Genomic DNA, 24,686 nt, shown 5'->3' with positions numbered 1-24,686 from the left:
ATACAGAAGTGCGTAATGAATGTTAATGAACTGAGATAATGATCATTGTTGTGACAGGCGAATAAAGTAGGTCAGCGTTAGAAACTACAGAGATAGGAGGACGAAACATTAGATATGACAGCTAGGAATGCATCATTGATTGAAGCACTGACAGGTCAGCATGAGAAACAGCGGGGCTAAGAATGCATCAGTGTTAGAAGCATTGGAGCGTTACAATGACAGCATAATAGTAGATTTGAAGCATTGCCACCCCGCTGCCACAAACAGCGTACTAAATGAAGTACTGATGAAAATATCAAGCATATGAGCCCTTTAACGTCTTTAACCATTACAACTGATGAGAGACATTAACAAGCATGATAGATGTACTCCCAATTATGATTATCACCCTTACACATGAAGGAGATGTGTTACCATCTACAAATCAATTATAATTGCCACCACTACACAGGAAGTAGAACAATACATCACAAGAACTACCCAATATTATTTTGCAGAGTGACAACAAGCACAAGCAGGGACACGTATACATCAAACCATCAACCGGTCAAGTATTTACAACACTTTTATATATATATAACTTATCACATCACCTATAATAGATAAAATGACTTTGTGAAATCATAATATAATTGCGCTTGAATTTTAATGTTATGAAAAACAAAAAAAAGTTATGTAATAACTGTAGAATGCATCACATGAAATATGAATATCTATTTTGCCTTATGTTAGATAGATAACTATATGTGTAGCTGTCTCAGGATGAGTATTATAGCAAAATTCATTTTGTATGAATCAGCTATTGATGGTTTTCAGGTTATGGCCAATCTTGTAGAAAGTATCGACTTAGTCTCTTAGCTTATTGACTTGTTAGCTTATTGGGATTCCCAGCATTGTCATGGAATTCCAAAAATATGACGTCAGATGTCAGCTGTCAGAAAGGAATGCTGGTTGACATGAAGTTACTAAAAATAGACATTACAGGAATGTTGTGAGATAGCAAGAATGAACTCAGCAGGCCCGTAATCCCTGGGGTGGCTGGCCGGCTGAGCCGCCTCAACTTTTTAGGAATCTTTGGTGGCTAAGTACAGTCAAACTAGGATAACTCGCCCTCGGATAAAATGTAAAATTTTATCACGAACACTTGGTTAACTTGAACGGATTTGTTTGGTCCGTTTCTATACAATGATAAAATGCTTTAGATAACTCGACCTCAATAGCATTAACTCGAACAGTTATTTGCCCAACGGCTACGGGAGCCGTTCTTATTGCTGTAGAGTATCACTTTATTCCAAGCCATATAGATAAACGTCAACTTTCAATAATTATTGGGCGTCATTATTATCATCATCGGCAAAATATTCTTATTAACGACTTCTATAAAGGTTTGCAAAAGGTCAAGTTTTAACAAACATCCGCTTTGCAATAGCTCCACGAAAGCGTAGAAACCTTAGGATGAGCTTAAAATAAAATCGGCGAAATTGATCTTTGTTGAAACGCTCAAAAGAAAAAGATGTATTTTTTCTGAGCGTTTCAACTGCAGTCAAGTTTAGCCTGTTTTAATCTGAAAACGTCCTGGCAGTCACATCACCTAAAACAAACAAGTCTCAAATAATAGAAAAAATGTTTATACTTTCCGATAAAATCTTTTAAAACTTTACATGAGATGCCCGGTTGAGGCCCTACATAAAAGAAACTGTTGAGGGGGGCAGACACGGCCCCTCTAAACCCCCAGATGCTCATAACTCGTCGCCTAACATTAGCCGCCCCAACTTGCTTAGCCGCCCCAACTTGCAACCAGGGAATACAGGTCTGGAACTCAGGCAGCCATTGACACTTTTCAACGATCTGAGAATAAGTATATAAAGAGGAGCTGGCAGCAGGCCAAGGCAGAGCGCATCTGGCAGCGAGCCAGAGACAGTAACTTGGCAACTAGCCAAGCAGCAAAAGATTGGCAGAAAGAGGCTATTATAAGCCATAGGAGTCTGCGGCAGATAGCCTGCAGAGGATCAACCCATTGAGGAGGAAAAACACACAGTGATACAATTTACCCCAAGAGGTGGGAAGCCAGGAAAACTACTAAGCCCTTAGAGAGGAGAATTTATTCAGCCCCCTGCCAGCAGAAGGAGCCATCACTACACACCGGCGTCACTACATGCTTCGCAGACATGTAACTATTAAACCTAGAAGGGCCATAACTAATAGGGCTAATTCTACAAGCGTATTGTTATTTTTGCTTTGGCTAGTGAGTATTGACAGCATTACTGTTATTTTTGATCTAAAGAAAATAGAGTTTGCAGACACTTGAGAACAAACCACTGGCACATTCTTGTTGTTTATTAGATAATTGCTTACAATCAGTAGTAGGCCTTGCATCTCAATACTACTTGTGTTGAACTTTGATACTTGGGCTCATCATATCAATAGCGAGCTACTGTCAAAACAAATTGCAACGAGAACTATTATAGGAGTGCCCATCTCCATTGATTGAGTTGTTATTTCAATTTGGCCTTATAGCAGCAGTCTGATTTTTGTGGGCAGAAATGCTACTTTGTCTGCTGCCAAAATTTGTCTTGGGAGAAATTGAACTCAAGGTCCAGAGGCTAACCATTACACATAGAACCATAGAACCGTAACATTATTACAATCAGAGGAAACACAAACAATACAGTTTTCATTCTTATTTCTAAAATTCTAAACTTAAAATTTCTCCCTTGACATAACCACCTACTTGTTGATACTATTTTTCAATTGAATTTAATTATTTTGAACAATGTTCATTTTTATAAAACTGCATGTATTTTAGAGATTAACTATAAATCTAGTCATACATAAGCCGAGAGAGAACGTAATTTTTGTAGGCAATGTGCTCGCCAATTTAAATTGACCATTTAACCGCCTACTTGTTAATACCATTTTTCAATTGAATTTAATTATTCTGGAAAATATATGTTTTTATAAAATTGTGTGTACCTTACAGAATAAAGAAAAAACTAGTGAACCTACTTGTCATCGATAAAATTGCTTGTTTTGTAGAATGGGCTTGTTGAGGTAGAATACGCACTGCCATTACCAAAACTAGCTTGTAGCCAGTTATTTTTAATAGTGAGTCTATGTTTGTCTTTTAACCAAATTCTTGTTGTTATCATTATTTTACATGTTTCTGTTGCTCATCTGATAAAGCTACTAATCTTTTACATATTTTTTGTTTTGCTTGAGTTTATAGATCAAAATGTTATGAATCAGTCTAGGGTAAGTACCTTACGGATAAGGCTAAGGTAAGTCCTTTACAGGTAATTCAATGGCAAATATCATAGTAATCAGATAAGTAGCTTGGAAATCAGTCTATAGAAAACAACATAGTTATAAGTTTATGGCAAGTGCTAAAAACCGTATTGAGAAAAATCTAGCTGAGAAAACAAAATTTATGTACCAACTAATTTTAACTATATTTAAAACAACTATATTGCAAATGTGCACTGGGCATTAGACTAACTGAAAGCAAAAAACATTGAAAAAAAACAAAAAATTAAGTACAAAAAAAGCCATCACAAGCAGTACTCCTTAATAGTATCTGTTTTATTTCAGGAGACAGAAAAAGTTGTAATAGAAAAATACTAAAATAAATAAAATAATGAAAATATAATGTATATATATAGCAATAAAAACTAAATAATAAAATCCTACAATAGTAGAAAATGGTAGAGTAAAAAATGCACATTCTGTGTTTTTTATGCAGTGTTCATATACATGAGACAGCTTTCTTTAGAGATTGCAAGTTGGTTTCTCGCTATTATAAAAATAATATGCTTCAGTTATGACATTCTCTCTGGTACATATTTTAGGTGATGTACGTCTGTTAACAACTCAACCGTTTCTAAGACTTTGGACAATCACAGATAACTGTAGCAGTCATGTCTCTCACAGACACAGGTAATGCTTCTTTTAGTCACCTTTATTAGTTTTTATAGACCCCAGATGTTTTAGTTACCAACCACCAAGTTCCTATGAAACAAGACGTTTAGATATTTACTTGCTTTGCATTTCTATAACAACTATAATATTTAAAACTAGAAAATAGCATTTGTTCGGTTTCCATGTTTTGCAAGAGTAAAACTTTGGATAAAAATTTGCGAGTGATAAAACTTGCTTCCCTTGCGGGTTTTTTTATTTCCATCTTGTGGATGATGCTAACTCTCAAATTAATCAAGTAATAAATAAACAAAAATATTAACACTTAAAAATATGTAATAGATTATAAGTATATATACATGTATATATGTATATATATAAATATATGTATAATTATATATATTTATATATATATTTATATATATATATATTGATAAGTAATAAGAATAGCAATAGAAGTTTTGCTCTAAAAATGCACTATATTCTTTTGCAACTTGAATTCATTTATAAATAAAAATCTTGGCATATAACAATGTATTTGTTCAAATCAAGTTACTCAAAAGATATATCGCATTAATCACGTAATGAAAACATAGTTATTGTTTTCCTTCCACTAACTATTTATTTTTTCAATTTTTAAAATTAATGCTTGAGTTGCATAAGTTTGAATAAGTGTTTCATTATGGATGATATAACAGTATGTAGATTTAGCAACCGAGGTTTTGCCCTAGGAAATTTCAGCATATTTCTTTCAGGTAGAATTTGCTTATAAACGAAATATTTGCCATCTCGCGATGTATTTGCTCAAACCAAATAACTCAAAACAGATGTTATAATTAAAGGATCTATGATCAGAAATGAGTAAGTGTTTTTTATTTCTCAAACTTCATTTTTTGAAATATTAAAGCAGCCCCACCATTAGCTAGTCTTTTCTATCACTCTCAATTTTATTTTTGACATTTATATATTTCATACTAAATCTGCCAAACCAGAAAAAATGAAGAATAATTCCTAGCAGGGAATTAAAAGCAAGCAAATTACATATGATTTATTTATTTCTGTTTGTAGTATGAATCATTAGCATCATTGATAATTTATGTTATATTTAATACATAAAAACTTGTAATACAACATTACATCGAAGCTGTTTACATTATGGCTAGGAACTGTTCCATTTTAAAATTCAACATTTAATATGATAATTATTTAACCCACATAAAAATCAGAGCAGATTTGCCAGTATTTTTAACAGTATCTGCTGCATTTTAGAAAATCAAATATAATAGGTTGGAAATGATTTTGTTCTCTGAAGGAATTGATAACAAATAGCTAGTATAATTATTCTGATCTAGGTGAGACTAATTTTAATGAGGTGATTTTTAAAGAGAAAACCACATTTACCAAAATGCTAAAAAATGTTTTTGGAACCTATGTAACTTTGATGTACCACTGTTGTTGCTGCAGTCAACTAATTGATGGCAAAGAAGGCTCTAGATTCTGGTGACACCCATCAGCTGCAAACAAAGTTCTAAATCATTTCACATTAAATAGTTACTGTAAGTTACAGAGTACTAAATTTTTAGGTTCGATATAATTTCACCTGTGAACAGCAAAATACATGAATGTATGAAAATACATATGAAATATGTATTTTCATTCATTTTTCAAACATGCATATGAAATACATATGAATGTAAATTGCCTAATCCATTTGAAGATCTTTCCAAACTCACCCTGTTTGCCATACAAAAAAAACTAGACTTAACATTTTTATTTATTTTTATTTATTTTTATTTATTTCGTAACTGCAACATTATTAGTTTGCATCACCAACTTTTCTTTTTTGTGTGATCAACTTCACTGGTTTTTATAGACCACAATTGCGGTTATTTTACAATAAGTTGACAGGGAGCATGCATCTTTGACGTTCATTTTCTATGATTTGCATATTTTCTTTATTTGTCGGCACGTATCTGATCTATCATCACGACCTAGAATGTCACAGAAGTTGCAAGTATAATAAATATAATGCTATATGCCCATCATTTTTGTTTCTCACAAATGCGGAAAGATAGGTTACCCTTCAATCAAATAAGCGAGCTCGCCCGATTTGACGCTTTACATTATATGAAATATTTTACATAGTACAAAGCAAAAACTTCATATACATGTAAACTCTTTATGTTATCTTGAACTTACATTATAGGAGGGTCTACTGTAGTATTATAATGTAACAAAATTTTAAAGGTTTACTTGCAACAAAATTTTCATTACAGTTATTTGGTACCAAAAGATTCACCATGTTTTACTCTGCTGTGTTATAGCTGCAAAATCTGTGGAAATGTGATTACAAGCTTTTAAAAGCTAAAAAAAACGAGCAGTTAGTCGCAGCCATCATGAGAACGCCGTATATTGGAACCCCTTACCAAAACGGCTCAAATGGGACATAGCTGAACATGATGGCTTCTGTTTACACTTTCATACAACCTCATACGTCAAAATATTTTTGCACATATACTTCATGCATTCAATAAAACTATGTCTATTGTCCTTAGGCGTCTATTTCATCGTCATTGTAATGCTGTCATTTTGAGCACTGATATCTCAAAACATACCAAAAAATTTGTTTAGTTTTTTAAATTTAACTCAAAGGAGCGAATATCATCCTCTGATATGCACATGTGTTAGTCCTCTGGTCACATATGATAGTCGAAAAATGTTGCAGAAAGTGTTCACGCTATTTAGCAGGAAGTATGGGTCACGTGATCAGATTACGACTAGATGATTAGACCAGGCTGAGACGAAACTGTAAAGTAGTGAGCATCTATACTCGATACCTGCTTTTTTGGTAGAACCCGAAGTGTTTGTTATAAACTAGTGCTACGAGACGTTTTATATTGAGCCTTTTATTGGCCTTTAATTTCACATGATGACATCATGTGTTAAAACAATAACCACAATGTTTGAGTACGTCGTCGAAATAAAGAGATTCCAAACTACGGCGTTTTCATAATAGGTGCGATTAACTGTTGGATTTTGAGCTTTTAAGAGCTTGTAATCACATTTTCACATATTTTGCACTTACAACACACCAGAGTAAGACATGGTGAATCTTTTGATACCAAATAACTGTAATGTGAATTGTGTTGCAAGTCAACCTTTATGCCATGTTTCTCATCAAACAATTGATATCTATATTAAAATATCTCACTTTGTTATTGTGAATGTCTATTTGTCTGTGTAAAAGCTAAGTTTTTCATATGATGTCACTATCGTTTAATAATGTTTTCACATTTTGTGTTTTTACATTTTGTGTTCTCACATTTTATGTTTTCACATTTTGTGTTTTCACATTTTGTGTTCTCATATTTTGTGTTTTCACATTTTGTTGTCGCTTTCATCCAAATTTCACCCTCATATGCTCCACACCTTTTCCCAGGTTGCTAAAAATATTTGCTTTCAAACCTTCATTTGGTTCCTGAGGGCCTCTTATACACCCAGCCGACTAGAAACTTTGTAATTCGCTTTTGCAGGCATTAAGAACAACTGCCATCGATGAGCGCATTCATGGATTTTTGTCGCGAAAGTTGTGTAGCAATTTGCATTAAAAATTTGCACAGACACTGCAGGCTATATGATTAAAAATAAAACAGAACTGGAGGCTTAATGATAGTTTAAAATGATGCTCCCGTAACTGTATATACTCTCTAAACATATTTATAATTTGAATGTTATAAGTTCGTTACACTTTCAAGGGCTAGTTTTTGTTTGGTTTTCTTTGAAACACAAACGTATAAATGAAAATAGTTTTGGTAAAAAGAAATAGTACCAAAAATTGTACCAAATATTGGCAACCAGAAATTCAATAAATTTTTAAATGCATCACAGAAATTTTTATGAACTATAATCTCTTAGAAATATTTGCCACAGAAAGCTTTTTGATCATACTGCAAGCTGCAACAGAACTACTTATTGAACAGAGTGGTTTAAAAACAATAACGTTTACCAAGAAAGAAGCCTTGTGTTACCTATGTGTAGTAGTTATACCAACCTACATAGCAGAGCAACCAAGCAATTAACAGAGAGTATACAGTAATACCTCATTTTGTGAGGTTAATTGAAAAATGAGGTACTCTTATAAAAATCGAAAAAAAAAGGCATTTTTATTTTTCGATGTTAATCGGAACCGATGCCTCGTGGAAGATAAAAATCTTTGAAGTAGAAACTGGTATACTCATATCTACATGTAATAAAGTCTCTTTTTCATTATTTGAAACCACTTTTTTCATTTTTTTGGTTCATTAGACAATTTTGAGGGTCAAGGTTGTTTAAGACAGATGGTAAAGGGTGTCACAATCACTTCACACTTTTACACTCCACAAAACTTAACAAAAAACAAAGAACCATTCTGGCTGCTATCAAAATGACCTTATGACCTTATCACAATGACCTTATGACCTTATCACAATGACCTTATCACAATGACCTTTTGACCTTATCACAATGATACTTTGTGTAATGTATTTAGGTGGGCAGACTAGCAAGATTCATAAATTTTAGTTTTTAATTTATTTTTATTAGTTTTCCATTTTTTAATTACTATGTTTTACTTTACGAAGTATTGAAACTGTTAAAACTGAACGATGAGGTAGCAAGTATAAGTAGCGAGTTACTGTAGAACGCTAGCAGAAAATTCAGAAACATGAGTCATCAAGAAATGAGTTAAGAATTTAAACTTAACTTCCATACTTCTCCAATATTTTTAGAATATATTTTTAAAATATATTTTTAAAATATATTTTTAAAATATTTTTTTAAAATATATTTTCAAAATATATTTTTAAAATTTATTTTTAAAACTTATTTTAAAAATATATTTAAAAAAAATATTTTTAAATATATTTTTAAAATATATTTAAAAGTATTTTCAAGTTGTTTGCAAGAATACACTCTTTCAACGAACTAAGATGAATTGGTGCATATAGCAGCATAGCAGCATATTTCAGCTTATATAGCAGCATATTTCAGTTTCATGATGACCTAGGGAGTACTTGAAGCTAATTAAAGTGACAGTGGCTGGCAGATTTAAAGTCTTGAAACTGCTTGTAGATATTAGATAAGTAAAAACCTTCCAAAATGATTTCATATATTTTTAACCTAATTATTTGTATATTATTTCAATATACAAAAAGTTTTTTAAATGCTCAGAACTGAGGTGGTTATGTTAAATACTAAATAACCAGTTTAAGAAATGTCATTTGTTACGTTAGCGTCGTTTTCTTAGGCCATTCTGACAGAAGTACGCTGCAGCAAATGAAAAGAATCTTCGGAGTTATAAAAAGCTGTGGCAAAAGTTTTTTATAAAAAAATATACAATAATAAATATAGTTATGCCAAAGCATTCTGCATATGTTAATGCATCGACAAATCAACAGATGTTATTTTCCCACTGATTTTACAGATGAAAGAGCCTCGACTGCTAAACATGAATTTGTCCCAGAAAACAAGAGAAAGCAAGAAACAGAGAACCCATACATGTTGCTTTTAAAATCAGGTACTTCAATTTATGCCTACAACCTTAAACTGGAACATCTAAATATAAGCCTCGACAAACAAATAGAAGAATAAAAAACCAATGAATGAAATTATCAGTTTTGGAAATTTTTTAGAATTCAGTTATTTATTCAAATGAATGTAGTATTATACAGCAACAACCAGAGTTGACTGCTTGATTTTAAAGTTTTTCTATCAAGTAGAGCAATAGTTCCCCAAAACAAATTTTACTGGTAATACAGCAAATAGAAGTAGTTTTGTTTTAAAAGTAAGTCGGAAAAACACTTTGTTGTTCCAAAGAGCGTAGTATTTAGAAGCTACTAGTATCAAATTTTGCATCAGCAATATTATAGTTTTAATGCTAATTTGAACAAAGCTAATACCTATTAATTATGCACTTCCTGTATGTAGCTTTTCATCTGGAAGACCACCCATACTCATCACTTGTCATTGAAGCCTACGGAAACATGCTGGATGATACTTATACTCTGGAACTAGAAGAAGGTATTTTGTCATCTTAAATTAATTGTTGTTGCCCACATATTAGAAATGATATCCACTTATCCTTAAGATCAGCAATTTACTAGCAATGATAGTAAATATAAACAGAATATGAACAACATGATCAATAATATATGTAAATAATATGAATAATATGAACAATGTAAATAATGTGAAAAATGTGAAAACTGTGAATAATGTGAAAACCGTAAAAAATGTGAAAAGCGTGAATAAAATGAACAATAAATATGATAATGTGAACTTCATTATACTGGTTTAATGCTTTACTACAATGTGAACAACATATATTTGAAAATCTGTAAGATCAGTAAGTTGTTTTAAAATAACTTGTTGGAAGTCTAAAACTACAGCTATTTGGGTTAATTCGATAAATTAATTTAAATGCCATGGGTGCTTTGTATTTTCTACCAGAGTGACATCTTCAAGTTTCATTATAATAAAATAAAAAGTGGCCAGTGTTTATTATTTCCATTTCAGTTTTAACAGCTAGGAAACAAGAAATAGCTCTTCAAAATACATTTATTAGACAGATTTTTATTAACAAGTGTCTGTGCATTTCTTGAATTATTTTTCATGATTGTGAACTAGGGAAATATCAGTCAACTGAAAGAGAAGACTTGTACATACACAGAATCGCAGACCTGGAAATACAGACCACAGAAGCTAAATTAAGAAATAAACCAGTGACAGGTTAGTGTATATGTCAGAATTCTAGTTCTGTCTCTTAAATTCTTTAGATCACAAGCATTTTGGTTGTACTGTAAGACTGTATTTACCCTTGCTGTTCTGGTACATGTAATTTAAACTTCTGGAATGTTATAAAGTTTACCAAGTACTCCATCAACCACTTGATGCATTTTCTTCTACACTGTTTTTCTATTTACTTTGTTTTTTGACGCTAATTGGAAATATGAAACTTAAAAATTTTTCCAGTTTCTTACGTGAAGAACATTCTAGAAGATCTGCACCAGAACACTGTTATGGTCATTTACGAACATCTTAGAAGTAGGGATGATGATCATGTGTACGCTCAACTTCAGCCAAAACATATTAAAGAACTCTTTCTCAACATCAAATCAACAATTGGATGCAGTTTTTGTGCAGAGATCAATACCTTTACCACAGGTAATGTACTACTTTTTTACGTTGATCGAAACGGACAAACAGCTTTCTTAAGGTGTTAAAACTAATGCCTGCCACTTTAGCATAAAAAAGTAAACTGTTACAGATGTTGTAGAAGTCAGTATCAGCTTGTTACTTGATTTTACATGCAACTTGTCTTATACTGAATGAGTAATCATGATTGTAAACAAACTGTAATAGTTACAGGTAATGTGATTGGTTGATCAGTATGGCTCTTTATTACTCTAGCTCTACAAGCACGGCAAAGGAAAAACGATCAAGTAAAATTATCGTAAAACCTCTATTTGAATGCCATGATGCTCTATTTTTCAACCTTTTCTTTAATATAGCGGCGGTCAAATAGAGGTGGCATTCAAATAGAGGTGGTGTTCATTTAAAGGTTTCATGGCACAACAAGTGCAATGCTGGAGTCATTATACAATAATAAGTGCCCAAACAGTTACACCTGTAGATGCAAGAATGAAAATGATGTATGTATATATGCACCCAGCTGTACAGAAATCAATCAATGTTACTGAACTGTTGTTCCTTACAGTGATTTAGAATATAGTTCTTCACTTCATCACTCTTTATATTATTTTATTGCGTTATTCATTAAATAACTGAACCTACCGATTGTACAGATTCTTACTGCACTGATGCCAACCTCTTCCTAGACCTATTCTAGCATAACAATTTTTCTTTAACGAAAATAGATTGTCATTCAGACAAATATTGAAGGAATAACTGTATAGCAAGTAGTACATTTTGTTGCTGTTTTGTAATATAGATAGATATTAATATTATTAATAATAAAGAAAATTCCAATCAATAATAATCCTGGCTTGATTAGCGCAACACGTGTACAAAGAGTAAATTAAAAAGTGACTGTGACTCCAAAGCCAGCCTAATTTTACAAGTTCCATTTGAAACTAACATGCGCATCGCTAGTCAAAGAAAGATCAATAAAGTACAGCTCTGAACAGTTGAAGTGTTAAGGGGCGAATTAATTGAAAGAGGGCAACTCCAAATCTTTTTGAAGCATTGAAACTCACAACCTCCATCACCCTTAACTTTGGCCCTGAAGTTCTTTTAGAGCAGGAGTAGGGAACCTATGGCTCCTATGGTTCTTATGGCTCCGAGAGCCACATATGACTCGAGAGCCATATGTGGCTCTTTTGATGATTGCATCTGGCTCTTTGATCAATTAGTAGAAAAATAATCCATAAATTGGCTGTTAATTTAGTTAACATAATAATGCAAATAATGCTGAAATTACAGTAATAATAAACAAAATAAAAAATAACATCCATTTAACAAAGATATATTTTTATTTAAACGTTTCTAGTTATGAGAGTTTCTAGTGCTTTCGGTACTCTGCTCTGCGCAGGCCGCACTGAAACAGCATGAATCATTTTTAGATCAAAAGTTAAACCCTTCAAACCAAAAGATGGATAAAAAGAAACATTATTATTTAAACATTGTTGTCCAAAATAAATCCGATTTTCTTATACTCTAAAGTTGCTCGGACATACTAAATTTGTTGCTCTTCTATTTTAATTTTATGTTTTCGAGATTTAAAATATACGGCTCTCTTAGAATTAAATTTTGAAACATCTGGGTTTTTTGGCTCTCTCAGTCAAAAAGGTTCCTGACCCCTGTTTTAGAGGCTCAGAATTGTACTTATTACGATGAAACAGCCATGAGAATCCCACAAGAACTTTTAACTTGGAATATAATTGTTAATATAATTTATAACTGGAATACTATCTATTTATTTTGATTTTAGCTATACCTTAGTGTTTTTATAAGAATAGTTGTGATGCAATAATTATTGGCACCGCATAATATAGATTTTGAGAGCATTTTATCCCAATGAGCATCTGTTAATTATGAATTTGAGTAACTTACATGTACCTAAAAAGCTAGATATTTATTAAAATCTTTACTAGACAATTATTCGCGTTTTGGGCCAGCTTAAAAATTGTTACACGTAACGGTCAGCAATGCTAGTTATTAACCCTAAGCAAGCGCTTTAAACGTGAGTATCTTAACCAATGTAATGACTATCAATAAATCTATTTTATTCTGTAAAGCTCAATGGTTAAGTTAATGTAGCTTAATGTTTAAGTTCGCTGCCTCTAGATCCTGAGCTCAAATCTGCTTTTCTATTGCTAGATCTCAATTGCTATAACTAGACACTGGGTTTAACAATGACTACTAAATATCATACATCCATAAAACTGAAAAATCAATTCAGCAGCTATATGAAGGTGAATCTGCGGGCATCTAGCATAGGGAAATCTCTGCTAGTTGTACAATGGTCGTCGCAAACTGATTGCAATGTTCATCGTTAGTAGCTCGTGGCATTGAAGTATTGACAACATCGGCCAATGACAGGACATACATATAATGTTGATTTATTGATTTCTTATTCAATGTGATATCAAAATCCTCATGATCGAATTGAGCAAGAAGTTGTTTACAGACTAAAATATCTGGCTCTTGAGACTTTGTCATCACCCGTTTATGCTGTTTTAACATCGAAATTGAACCCATGCGTATGTGCTGATCTGGTTAGGCAAGGGTAATAAAAGGATGTTAAAAACAACACATTGCCTTACCTATTCATTAGCTTTACACTATCCTACCTGCAACTGTTTATAAGCTGTTTTTTACCAGTGCAATGCCGGTCATTCACCTAGTGAGGCCAGCTGGTAATCATTCCGTGTGACACAACATTGTCATGCGTATTTTACCCGATGTAATGAATATCTTCACCATCTCTGTTGTGCTCAGTTGAATGAGTAGATTAATTGATAAGTTTGATGCCATGCAGTACTGGAGGTTCTGCAATCCTCTGCAAAGTGGGTTTTTTACTACTAAAATTGTTTGCTATAACTGAGCAGGCGAACCGGCACTGAGATTTCTATATAAATGGTACCAGATCTTTTGTTATTGTCAACTAGAAAGGTTTATGTTAAACATCTTTTGTCCAGCTTATATTTTTTAGTTTTTAATATTCCCAGCAACACATGCAGTTTTATATCATAACAAACTTTCTGCTTTTTCTCTTTAAGAATCCAGTGTTTGTTTAAATGATGGCCAAAATTATGGTATCATTTTAATAGCATTTGGTCGAGAAAAACAAATGATGTCTTAAGTAAAGTGTTTCAATTTTAAATTTTCATTTAATTTAAACAAAATGACATCCTTTTGAGCAAATTAAAAAATGCATTTGAATTTTATCGGGTTACAAAATTTCTAGCACTTTTAAAACTTTTAAGGAGCAAAAGTTGGTTATTATTTGTAATGTGCTTTCTTGTATTACATGTTTCATTTAATTGATTCGTATTACCTTGGTTCAATAACCACTTCAAAAAGGCTCATGAAACTACATGCAGCAAAATTTTAGTAACTGAATGGTAAGAAAGTGTCAAAGGGCAGCAAGATGAATAATGCTGTGATATATTCTAAACTATCAGAAACTATGCGTGTTAAAAGGTAAATTAATAGAATTACTTGATTTTCAAATTTGTCAAAAGCTTTTTAAGAGAATAAATCTGTTAACAAGTTGGTTTGCACAGTTTCAAGTAGCAAATTTGATAACGATCTCATGTAAGCTTGTTTCTTCTTTTAGTAGTTATCTTCCACTAGTAATCCTAGTGAAATGTTTAATGAACAGTTGGGAGAAGACCACTCCACAAATTGGAAACATGCAAAAAGTCAGCTCTTAACAATGTTGGACATACTAAACCCTACCGGTTTTATCCACATTTTAACCAAATCTTTCTCTATTAAAAAATAAAATATGTTTTTTTAACATTAAACTCGTTAGTATATATTTTACTGATGCATAAAATAAACTGCCCATTAACATCACTGCGTCCAAAGAACTAAGCCAATGCAATGCATAAACTCACAACAAAATTACAAACCTTTTCATAGATAAATGACTTTGCAAATCATTGGGACTGACTCCTAGGGGTTGATCAAACCCAGACTAAGAATCCCCGAACTGAAAAAATAATTATAAATGAAAACATTAACATAATAGGAATTTAAGTATTAATATATGATAGTTCTTTGGGTGGAGCCACGGCCGAGTGGTGTAGAGCAACAGATTATTAGGGTTTGGTTTTCAGAACAATCTTTTCATTTGACCTTGTTGAAAAGGTCAAATGAAAGAGTTTGACCTTTTCTAAAAGGTCAAAAGCCTTTTAGAAAAGGCATTTGATCTCAAATTGCTTTTTTGCTGAACCAATGATGCGGATTAATTTGTCTCAGGGCAAGAATGCAAAGCAAAAACTGCTTACAAAAAAAGTTGAAATTGAAAAGCAGTTGCTTTTTGTTTTGTTAAATTTTAGCAGCACGATTGTTGTATTGTTTAATCCACTTGATATGGGATTACAAAACTTCTTGCCTAGTCATTTTGCTACTCAGTCACAAAATTTGTTTGAAGTTACTGAAAAGTTGACATGGAGGGAACAGGTTTTTATGATGAGGATTAAAGAGCTAGAGGAAACATTGAGTGATCTACAGCAACAACTTCAACCCAGTAGTCTTCTCTCAAATTCAGGTTAGCAATTTATAATCAAAAGTATTGTAGCATAACTCTGAAGACAAGTTAAAAGATTTTAAATTTTGAAATATTTTTAAACTTAAATATTGGCATACTTAAAGAGACGAGTGGGAAGGCTCTAATTAGTTCTGATAATATGTTTGTAGTTTGGTGAATGTTTGTTACTACCAACTTTTTGGTGCAAAAATGTGATATTTGTTACCCTCAGGAATTTGTTTCAATTATGTACTGCTGATAGCAGGACAAGTTTTATTAATTACACAAACAAGGACACTAAAATAACATGGTTTTCAGCTATGAGAGATGTTCAGGCAATCTCCATGCAATGTTTATGAAGATAGCTTTCAGGTATAAGAAACACAAAAACTTAAAAACACTTTTACCACCGTAAACGCTGCGTACAGTGCACCCTGGGTTATAATGTCCCTGTTTTACGATTTTTTTTACCTTACGATTTGGAACATAAAGCTTTTCTGGCCTTTTGTTACAGCATTTTCCTCTACCCTATGACATCAACATGTCTTCTGAAATTCAAATTTGAACAGCATCACTCAGTCTTTTTGTCGACTTAATTTTAAAAAAGTTTTCATGAGGTCAGCTAAAATTTATAGTGAATGCGAGTCAAAAAGCGCAAAGCCAATTACAAGTAATAAAAACTTAAGATGACAAAATTGAAATGAAGTCTAGTAAAATATTAAAACTTATTTTTAAGTGTGTGCGTATTTAATAAGCTAAATTCATTTACGGTAAATTTAAAGATAATGCTATGTTACACAGCATTACCTTTGAATTTACTTAAATTACTCTGAATTTATTTAAATTAAACTCAAAATTTATGTTACATAGCGTCACAAAAGTCTGGTGTACCGAACCAGTTGCCGTTAAGTCTCTCTCCCACTACTGCTAGCCTTTACATGTGTCTCGATAGTGAGAACTCCATACATTACTGTTTATAGCGATGTTGCGTTTTATTTATACTCGCTAAACAAGTAACTATATTTGCAAAGGTCACTCTACTATTTTGCTACTAATCCCACGACCAAACACGAGCGAAGCAAATGTTTGGGAGATTTATGATAAATGCACATGTGCACGCAACTCCCGAAAAATTATCCGTTAACGGCCGTTGCCAAACCCTTGTACAATAATCCCATAAAAAATTTTAACCATTTTTGTGTAGAGTCGTTTAAGTATAATAATGATACAAAACACAGATAAACCTATTTAAACATGTTACCAAGTATTTGAAAAGTTGACGCATTATCCAAAAACTAACATATTTGATCAGATTATACATAAATAGACAGATTAATTTGGTCAAAAATCGCGATAAAAACTTGACAAGCTTTTTCTAATCAAAATTAAGACCGGCCAACGAAACGCCAATATGGCCATGCGACAAATAGTAGAACTATTAAGTCGTGCATATTTCACGAGAAAAATGTGCACATTTCACCAGTCTATGGCATGTTTAATTGCTGAAGGTTTCTGTAATTAACGTAAAAGTACTGAAAAGTAATCGTTTCCTTCTTGCCGATTCTACGGGACTCTGACATTTTGAACACTTATAATGAGTACTTTGGTATTCTAACTAATGTCCAAAGCATTGAAAGTAAAGGAAATAATGATGATATTTTTCTAACGATTTTTACAATATTACCTATAAGATTATTACAATATTTAATTGTAAGAAAAATTATTCGATTTTATAAGATTTAGTTATAAGAATAATCATTCGAATTTACAAGATCGAAGTACATGTATATAGTGAACAATGGTGTGCAATATGTTACTGTTATTATTTTTCTAAAGATTTTGTTGATGGTACTACTGCTGTGCTCAATATCGCGGTACTGCCAAGCCGTTTTTAATATCTGCAAAATTAAGTAATAGGCCTACATTTTCTTATAGATACACATCTATTTCTATGACAACCAGCTAAAATATGTTTAGATTTTTAAATTCAGCATAATTCTTTAGATATAAATACGGAAATCTAGATAAATATCACAACTTCTTGATATTGGTTGCTATGACCAATGATATACAGCCCCCAGCTAAATATATAATATATATAGTATATATTATACATATATGTATATTAAACATCAGCTTGCCATTTTACTTTTAGTATTGCATTTCTCCTATTGCAGAGAAAATATATAAACATATAATCTTTTTCTTTTATTACTGCTATTTGTTGTACATAATAACACCCAGTATATTACAGCTACCATTGCAGCTACCATTGCAGTACTCCTATTACACTGCAGTGCCATTTGACTGCTATTATTGCAGTTTTCACCCAGCAGTACCTTTTTTTTCCATTATCACTTTGGTCGCTGGCTGTATGACAGTGGAATTTCTAGTTTATAATATGTACAGTACACATAGAATTTTGATGTTTTTACCGGGTGTTTGCATTAGATAATTACTATAGGCTCCTATGATCCTCTATATGACATTTATGATCTCAATACCAGAATGAATTAATGTTATATGGTGGGATCCACTGCATACAAATGTCACAGCAGAATATAAAATAATTCAAATACCTCTAGCAAAATATAAAAGCTGTTCCTTCTTTGCGTTTACAACAAAGATACTATTTTTTAACTTCTTGTATCTGTCATAGGCTAATTGTATTTAGGTGAGCTTTACCCTTTGGTTTTTATAAGATGTTGCAGTGTTGTATTCTTCTGTTTTGTAAAGAGGCAAGAATTGAGTCTGACAAAGAAGCAATAAATGATTCTGACAAAGTGGAAGAACAAATACAAACTCTTGAATGTTCAGGAGAAGATGTAAGTAGATGTTTACTAAATATCCATGAGGAAGCTTTAATTAAATTGCGGTACTTACATGTACACTTAGTTAAGATAAGCTAGTAAAGTCAATCATGAAATTTCTCTTAGAAATACACACGTTAGTCCAACAGCTGTGTCTGTTGTAAATATGTTTGAGAAACCTACCTGAATTGAAGTATGTGCATTTAATAGTTGATTCTGCGCCATCAACAATGGCTGAAAATATGAATCAACGGAGTTAACCGGCTGGAGTAAAGAATTATCTTATTACAGGCTGCACTGACAGACATGATGCCGCACATGTTTTGTGTTGGCTTATTCAGGTCACTCAAACATCCCTAGGATCAACTGAATAAAGTTCTAGTTCTGCCAGTTTTAAAAGGGTCGCTCATGTTAAATTTTAGAAGATTTTATTAGAATATCTGGATGCTTTGCCAGCATTTGAGATCATGTTTACTGTTTAAGGTTATTTGACTGCTAATTGCTTCAAGTTTAAAATTGAAAAGCTTGATGGCAGTTCCAATGCCAGAAGACTTTTCCAAAATGATGTCTTTTTTGGGAAGTCAAGGAATGATCTTACTTCTAGGCATTATAATTATGAGGATTTAGAAGTAGAGTTTTTGAGGTTTTTTATCTTGACATATTCTAGCAGTCAGACCATCTAAAACAACAAAACAAATCTCAAATAACACAAAAAACATCTTTATTTTGTGCTAAAATCTTTTAAAATTTGACATCAGCAACCCTTTAATTTCCTAATAGGAAAGTCACAGTGATAAAAAGAGATGACTACAGATCTCTAGTTTGATTGGCTGTGTAAATTCTCACACCTTTTTAATAAACGTTTAGCAACCTTTATTATTTTACTAAACATTAACAAAAAGATATTATGTATCACAACAAGTGCTTACATGTATTTAAAGACTTTTCTTCACTTTTTATATATTTGGCTGATTGTGTACTTTGCAGAATGGCAGCTCATCTTATGTTAACGCAATTAAAAAAGATTTGTCCAACTTTCCTTGGTAAGTTACTCTGTATTTTATGTTAGGGTATACGATATTGTGTGATTGTATGAAAATAAAGCTAGTTGTTTGTATAGCTCAGTATTGCCATGATGTACTACATTAGAGTAGGTCATTTGCAACTCAGCTTCGACTACAGTAGCTATGGTATGTATGTGTATTGATAAACTTCACTTTTTCGTTGTGTCTGTCTGTTTGAGTAAATGCTGCGTTTCCACATCTTTTGCCAAGTATTTCCAAACCTGTAAATGCTCCACACCTTCCATCATGAAGGCAACATTTTTCATTTCAACTTTCTGTCTGGTTACTGAAAACTAGGCACTTCAACACCCATATCATTATAAGCGCCAGGTTTGGATTTTGCATGAGGACCATTTCTCTCAACTAACGCATTCATGGATTGTTGTTATGAAAGTGCTGTAGCAATTTGTGTTGGCTTAACTAATCTGAAGAAAATTTATTATTTATAATTCACTGAACAAATAAAAGTGAATTTTTTATGTGAAGGCGTGTTTCACCTTTTGATCAATCAAATTTATGAAAACCGTATATAAACAAATTGATTTTAACATAAAACAAATTACAGAGAAAATTATTTCAAATTTGGTTTTTGGCTAGCTAAAAGAAGGGTCCTTGTTGAAAGAATCACATTACTTTGATTTGGTCAAATCTTATTTCGAATGATTGATTTTTAAAATTGAAACAAATTGCGCAATGTTCTAAAATCACTTACTATTTCCATTGGTTGTCTACCATCCAGGTATGTTGGAATGCGCAGCTATAAAGAAGCTACCTGGATGCTATATTCTGAGAAACATGGCTTATTTTTTGTGAGAGAACGAGAGAAAGAACCTGGAAAATATGCCATTGGAATCAAGCAAGTTTTATATACAACTTAATTGACATGTATTTAAATTACTGTCTAAGGTAACAATCTGATATTGAATTTAAACAGCTGATAAACATCCATGATTAAATTGGTTACTGGAGACCAGTTTAATTTGCTCGTGTAAATACATTTTACTAAATCACTGAATAATAAGTTTTGCTTTCATATGAACTATGTTTTTGTTTCCATATACTAACTAGATGAATGTCCGATGTTGCCGGGGTATTAAAAAGGTCTTTGGACTAAAATTTATATATATTTAACATATAAAACATTTACCATTCTAACTTTTAAATTTCATATCATGAAAAAAGGGTTTTGTGGAGTTCCAATAAATTAAAAAAAAATAAAACAACTGTAAAGATGTGAAATAATTGACAAGTTTTGGCTAGATAGTCTGTTTTGTTACAATGAAACATGATTTGATACTAATACAATCAACACGAACTGAGAAAACAAAAAAACCATTAATATGTTGAATTAATAATAACATTTAGTACATAGAAGTGTGTGCATAAAAAGTTACTGTTACAGCAGAAGCTATCCATCAAAACTTTGAATACAACGATACTGGTACCTCTTAACACTGGTGAAAATGTATAGCAGTGAGCTGCATGGAGGTACTTTGTTCGCCTGAACAGAGAGAGAATGTAGAAGCAATTCTTACTTGAAATAACACAGCATAAAACTTTCAGCATGAAAAGTTTTTAGCTTTTGCTGCACTAGCAAAATTGAACTGGAAATTGAAACTTGCAAAGGTAAATTTGAAATTGAAGCGTCACATTTGAAAACTACCAATAAAAATAGGTAATGGATTTGAAGACATTTTTACGGAAAAAAAATAAAGGCAATAGGTAATCTTAATTAATACAAATTACATTTTTAGCTTGTAACCTGCAATCTCTATAGCGATAGATAAGATAACATAAGCTATTATCTTATCTATCTCCTATAGATAAGATAAACAATAAAGCAAGAAGAATGCTTGGCTTTATTACCTTATTGCCAAGGCGAATGGGCATAGGATAAGCCTTGTGGTCTTGTTGGAAAATAACGCTGCTTATCCTAGTGTTTAGATGCTCTTGTTTGCAGACTTGTGATATTAAATTCATGAGTTCCAATCCAGTGCTATGCATATTTTTCATTGCTAGAATCTAATAGCTATAGCTGGATATACACCGACATATGGCACACAACAAACATTGAGCAAGATATATACATGTATTAGCTGTGCTACCCAGCGTTGCCCGAGTAATAAAAAAGTATTTAGTCAGAAAATTTATTTGCATTTGACATATAACGACATTTGCCATTCTAACTATCAAACTACATATCATGAGAAAAGTGTTTTGTGTAATTGAAATAAATTAAGATAGAAAATAAAAACAACTGTGAAAGTTATCAAACTTTGTCAAACAACTTTTAAACTCATACTTCCTTATATCATGAGAAAAATGTTTCGTGCAGCTCAAATAAATTAAAAAAAATAAAACAAACTATATAAAGCTTTAGATGTAAATGGGAAATAATTAGCAAGTAATAGCTAAATTAAGTCAGTTTTGCTATAATTACAATAAAGATGATTCGGTAATGATATAATTAATACAAACTGAAAAAAAAAAATCCTGAATATGTAGAATTGACCCTTTCACTGCCGTTCATGAACAAATTTAGCTATCGACCTAATGCCAGCCATTTTACCGAAAATTGCCGATTTTGCTGCATGATATGTAAACAATTTTTTTCAACTTCAAACTTTATCTAGAACACTTTTGTTGTACATTTTATTTTGCTAACATGATAACAAATAGTGGTGTGTAGAAAATTCAATGTATCCAAACTTTGTGCAATGCTAAAGCTATGTGAAGCTATGATCTCTTTAAAGCTAAAACAATTCTCTACCAGGCCAGTATTCCCTGGTTGCAAGTTGGGGCGGTTAATGTTAGGCGACTAGTTATGAGCATCTGAGGGTTTGGAGGGGCGGTGTCAGCTCCCCTCAAGAGTTTCTTTTATGTAGGACCTCAACTAGGCATCTCACATAGTTTTAAAAAAATTATCGGAAAGTATAAACATTTTTTCTATTATTTGAGATTTGTTTGTTTTAGGTGATGTGAGTGCCAGGACATTTTCAGATTAAAATAAGCTAAACTTGACCACAGTTGAAACGCTCAGAAAAGATACATCTTTTTCTTTTGAGCATTTCAACAAACATAAATTTTGCCGATTTTATTTTAAGTTCATCCAAAGGTTTCTACGCTTTCGTGGGGCCATTGCCAAGCGGATGTTTGTTAAAACTTGACATTTTGCAAACCTTTTTAAAAGTTGTTAACAAGAATATTTTGCCGATCATGACAATAATGACGCCTAAAAACTATTAAAAGTTGACGTTTATCTACCTATTTGGCTTGGAATAAAGTGATACTCTACAGCGATAAAAACGGTTCCCGTAGCCATTGGGCAAATAACTGTTCGAGTTAATGCTGTTGAGGTCAAGTTATCTAAAGCAATTTATCATTGCGTGGGAACGGACCAAACAAATCCGTTCGAGTTAACCAAGTGTTCGTGGTCAAATTTTACATTTTATCCGAGGGCGAGTTATCCGAGTTTGACTGTACTCAGCCGCCAAAAATTCCTAAAAAGTTGGGGCGGCTCAGCCGGCCAGCCGCCCCAGGGAATACGGGCCTGTCCTCTACTGTAACAGTGTTCCTTACTCTTACATAACTATTACTTTCACTGCCATCACAGTCAGTGCTGCTACTTTAATTATCTGTGTGATCACAAAAATCTGAATCTGAATTGGCTATAATGTCATCAACATAAGTAATACCTGTTTTCTAACTTGGTTGCTACTTATAAAAAACCTACACAAAAATGGTCGTTTTTAAGTTGAAAATTTCCAAACAAAATTTTAAAATTGCTTTGTGTCTTTAGGCTAATTTTATAGATAAATCTTTGGACAACACTGCCAATGCCATAAAAAGTCCTAAAGATCGTTGATTATGTTGTCAACGAATAATAAAATTAAGTTGCTGGGATACAGTAAAAATACAATTGCTGGGAAAGTCGCAAAACTGTGTCTACAGCAGTTGACCATAGAAGATGCATAAATGCATCTAAGGGAGTAAAAGGGTTAATAGTAACAATTATTGCATAGAAGTGTGTGTGTATAAAAAAGGTTACTGTTCTACCAAAAGCTATCCATCATAACTTTGAGTACGACGATACGGAGACTATATAATTATTCACATGAAAAGAATTGGTTTTGGCCCCAGATATAGTAATTGAGCCTTATGGAAAATATTTCTTAATAGGTGCATCATAACGCTTGGGCACAATGCTAAAATAGTTAGCATTGGGCATGGGGGTATACGGTATATGAAACTACTTTGATCAATATGCTGTTCTAGTTCAGTTGTAGAGCGTCCGGATAAGAAACTTGTCGATGCAATTGTTGTGAGTTCAAATCCATCAGAACGAGGAATTTTAATATCAAGATATATAGTAGCTATAGCCGGAATGGTAGACAGATGGACTTTGAAAAATATAGATATATATATATATATATATATATATATATACAGATTATAGATTAAAGTAGCACTGCATACGCATTCAAATTATAAGTTTCATATTAAAAAAACTTATAGGTAGTAATACTATTGTTGCACTGTAGGTACTACTCGGTTCTCCTATCAAGCTTTGGCTTAGTCTTAAAGTTCAATAAACAACTATATTTGACTTGTTGGTGATCACTCCAGTGTTTGTGCTTTTGGTTGTACAAGTCAACATAAAGTATATTCACTAACTTATAGACCAGTTACTGCCGTCATAAATAGCTTCTTAATTTTTACCATTATTGGAGATAATTTTTTAACATTTTTCAACTTTTTTATCTGTTCAGCCAACTTTACAAGAAAACCAACAGTTTTGTTGTCAACAAGTCAAGGCTCAATTAAACAAGTCACAATTCAATTGATTAGCACGCAAAAAAGCGCATGGAAACTAAGGTTTCCCCTCAGTTTATGTATGGCTAGATTTCCAGTTATTCTATACAAAAGATACAATTCTTTTAACTACATAATTTGAAGAGAAAACAATTAAATTAAAAATAATAACATTGCAATATATCCTTCAGACAATCTGTTACACTATGTATTATAAATGGCGCCAAACGAGAAATTTCTATGGCTAATATTCCTGTTATAATGGGTCATAGGCTAACTAATTTTTTTGGCTGATAACATTAGGTGGTAGGTCTGCTGAACACAAAACAAGCT

General features: G+C 32.4%; 1 protein-coding gene across 1 annotated transcript in view; it reads left to right on the top strand.

Annotated features, from left to right (window-relative positions):
• The window catches only part of LOC137398646 (uncharacterized), a 93,588-nt gene that overhangs the window by 64,986 nt on the left and 3,916 nt on the right, over positions 1–24,686 (top strand). Inside the window, exons 8-10 of the mRNA XM_068084825.1 lie at positions 18,404–18,492; positions 19,465–19,520; positions 20,281–20,397. Of these exons, the coding sequence (XP_067940926.1) occupies positions 18,404–18,492; positions 19,465–19,520; positions 20,281–20,397 (262 nt within the window). The remainder of the gene's footprint in view (positions 1–18,403; positions 18,493–19,464; positions 19,521–20,280; positions 20,398–24,686) is intronic.

Source organism: Watersipora subatra, chromosome 6, assembly GCF_963576615.1.
Source record: "Watersipora subatra chromosome 6, tzWatSuba1.1, whole genome shotgun sequence".
In the NCBI taxonomy this organism is placed as follows: Eukaryota; Metazoa; Bryozoa; class Gymnolaemata; order Cheilostomatida; family Watersiporidae; genus Watersipora; species Watersipora subatra.
This window is presented reverse-complemented; position numbering and strand designations above follow the sequence as displayed.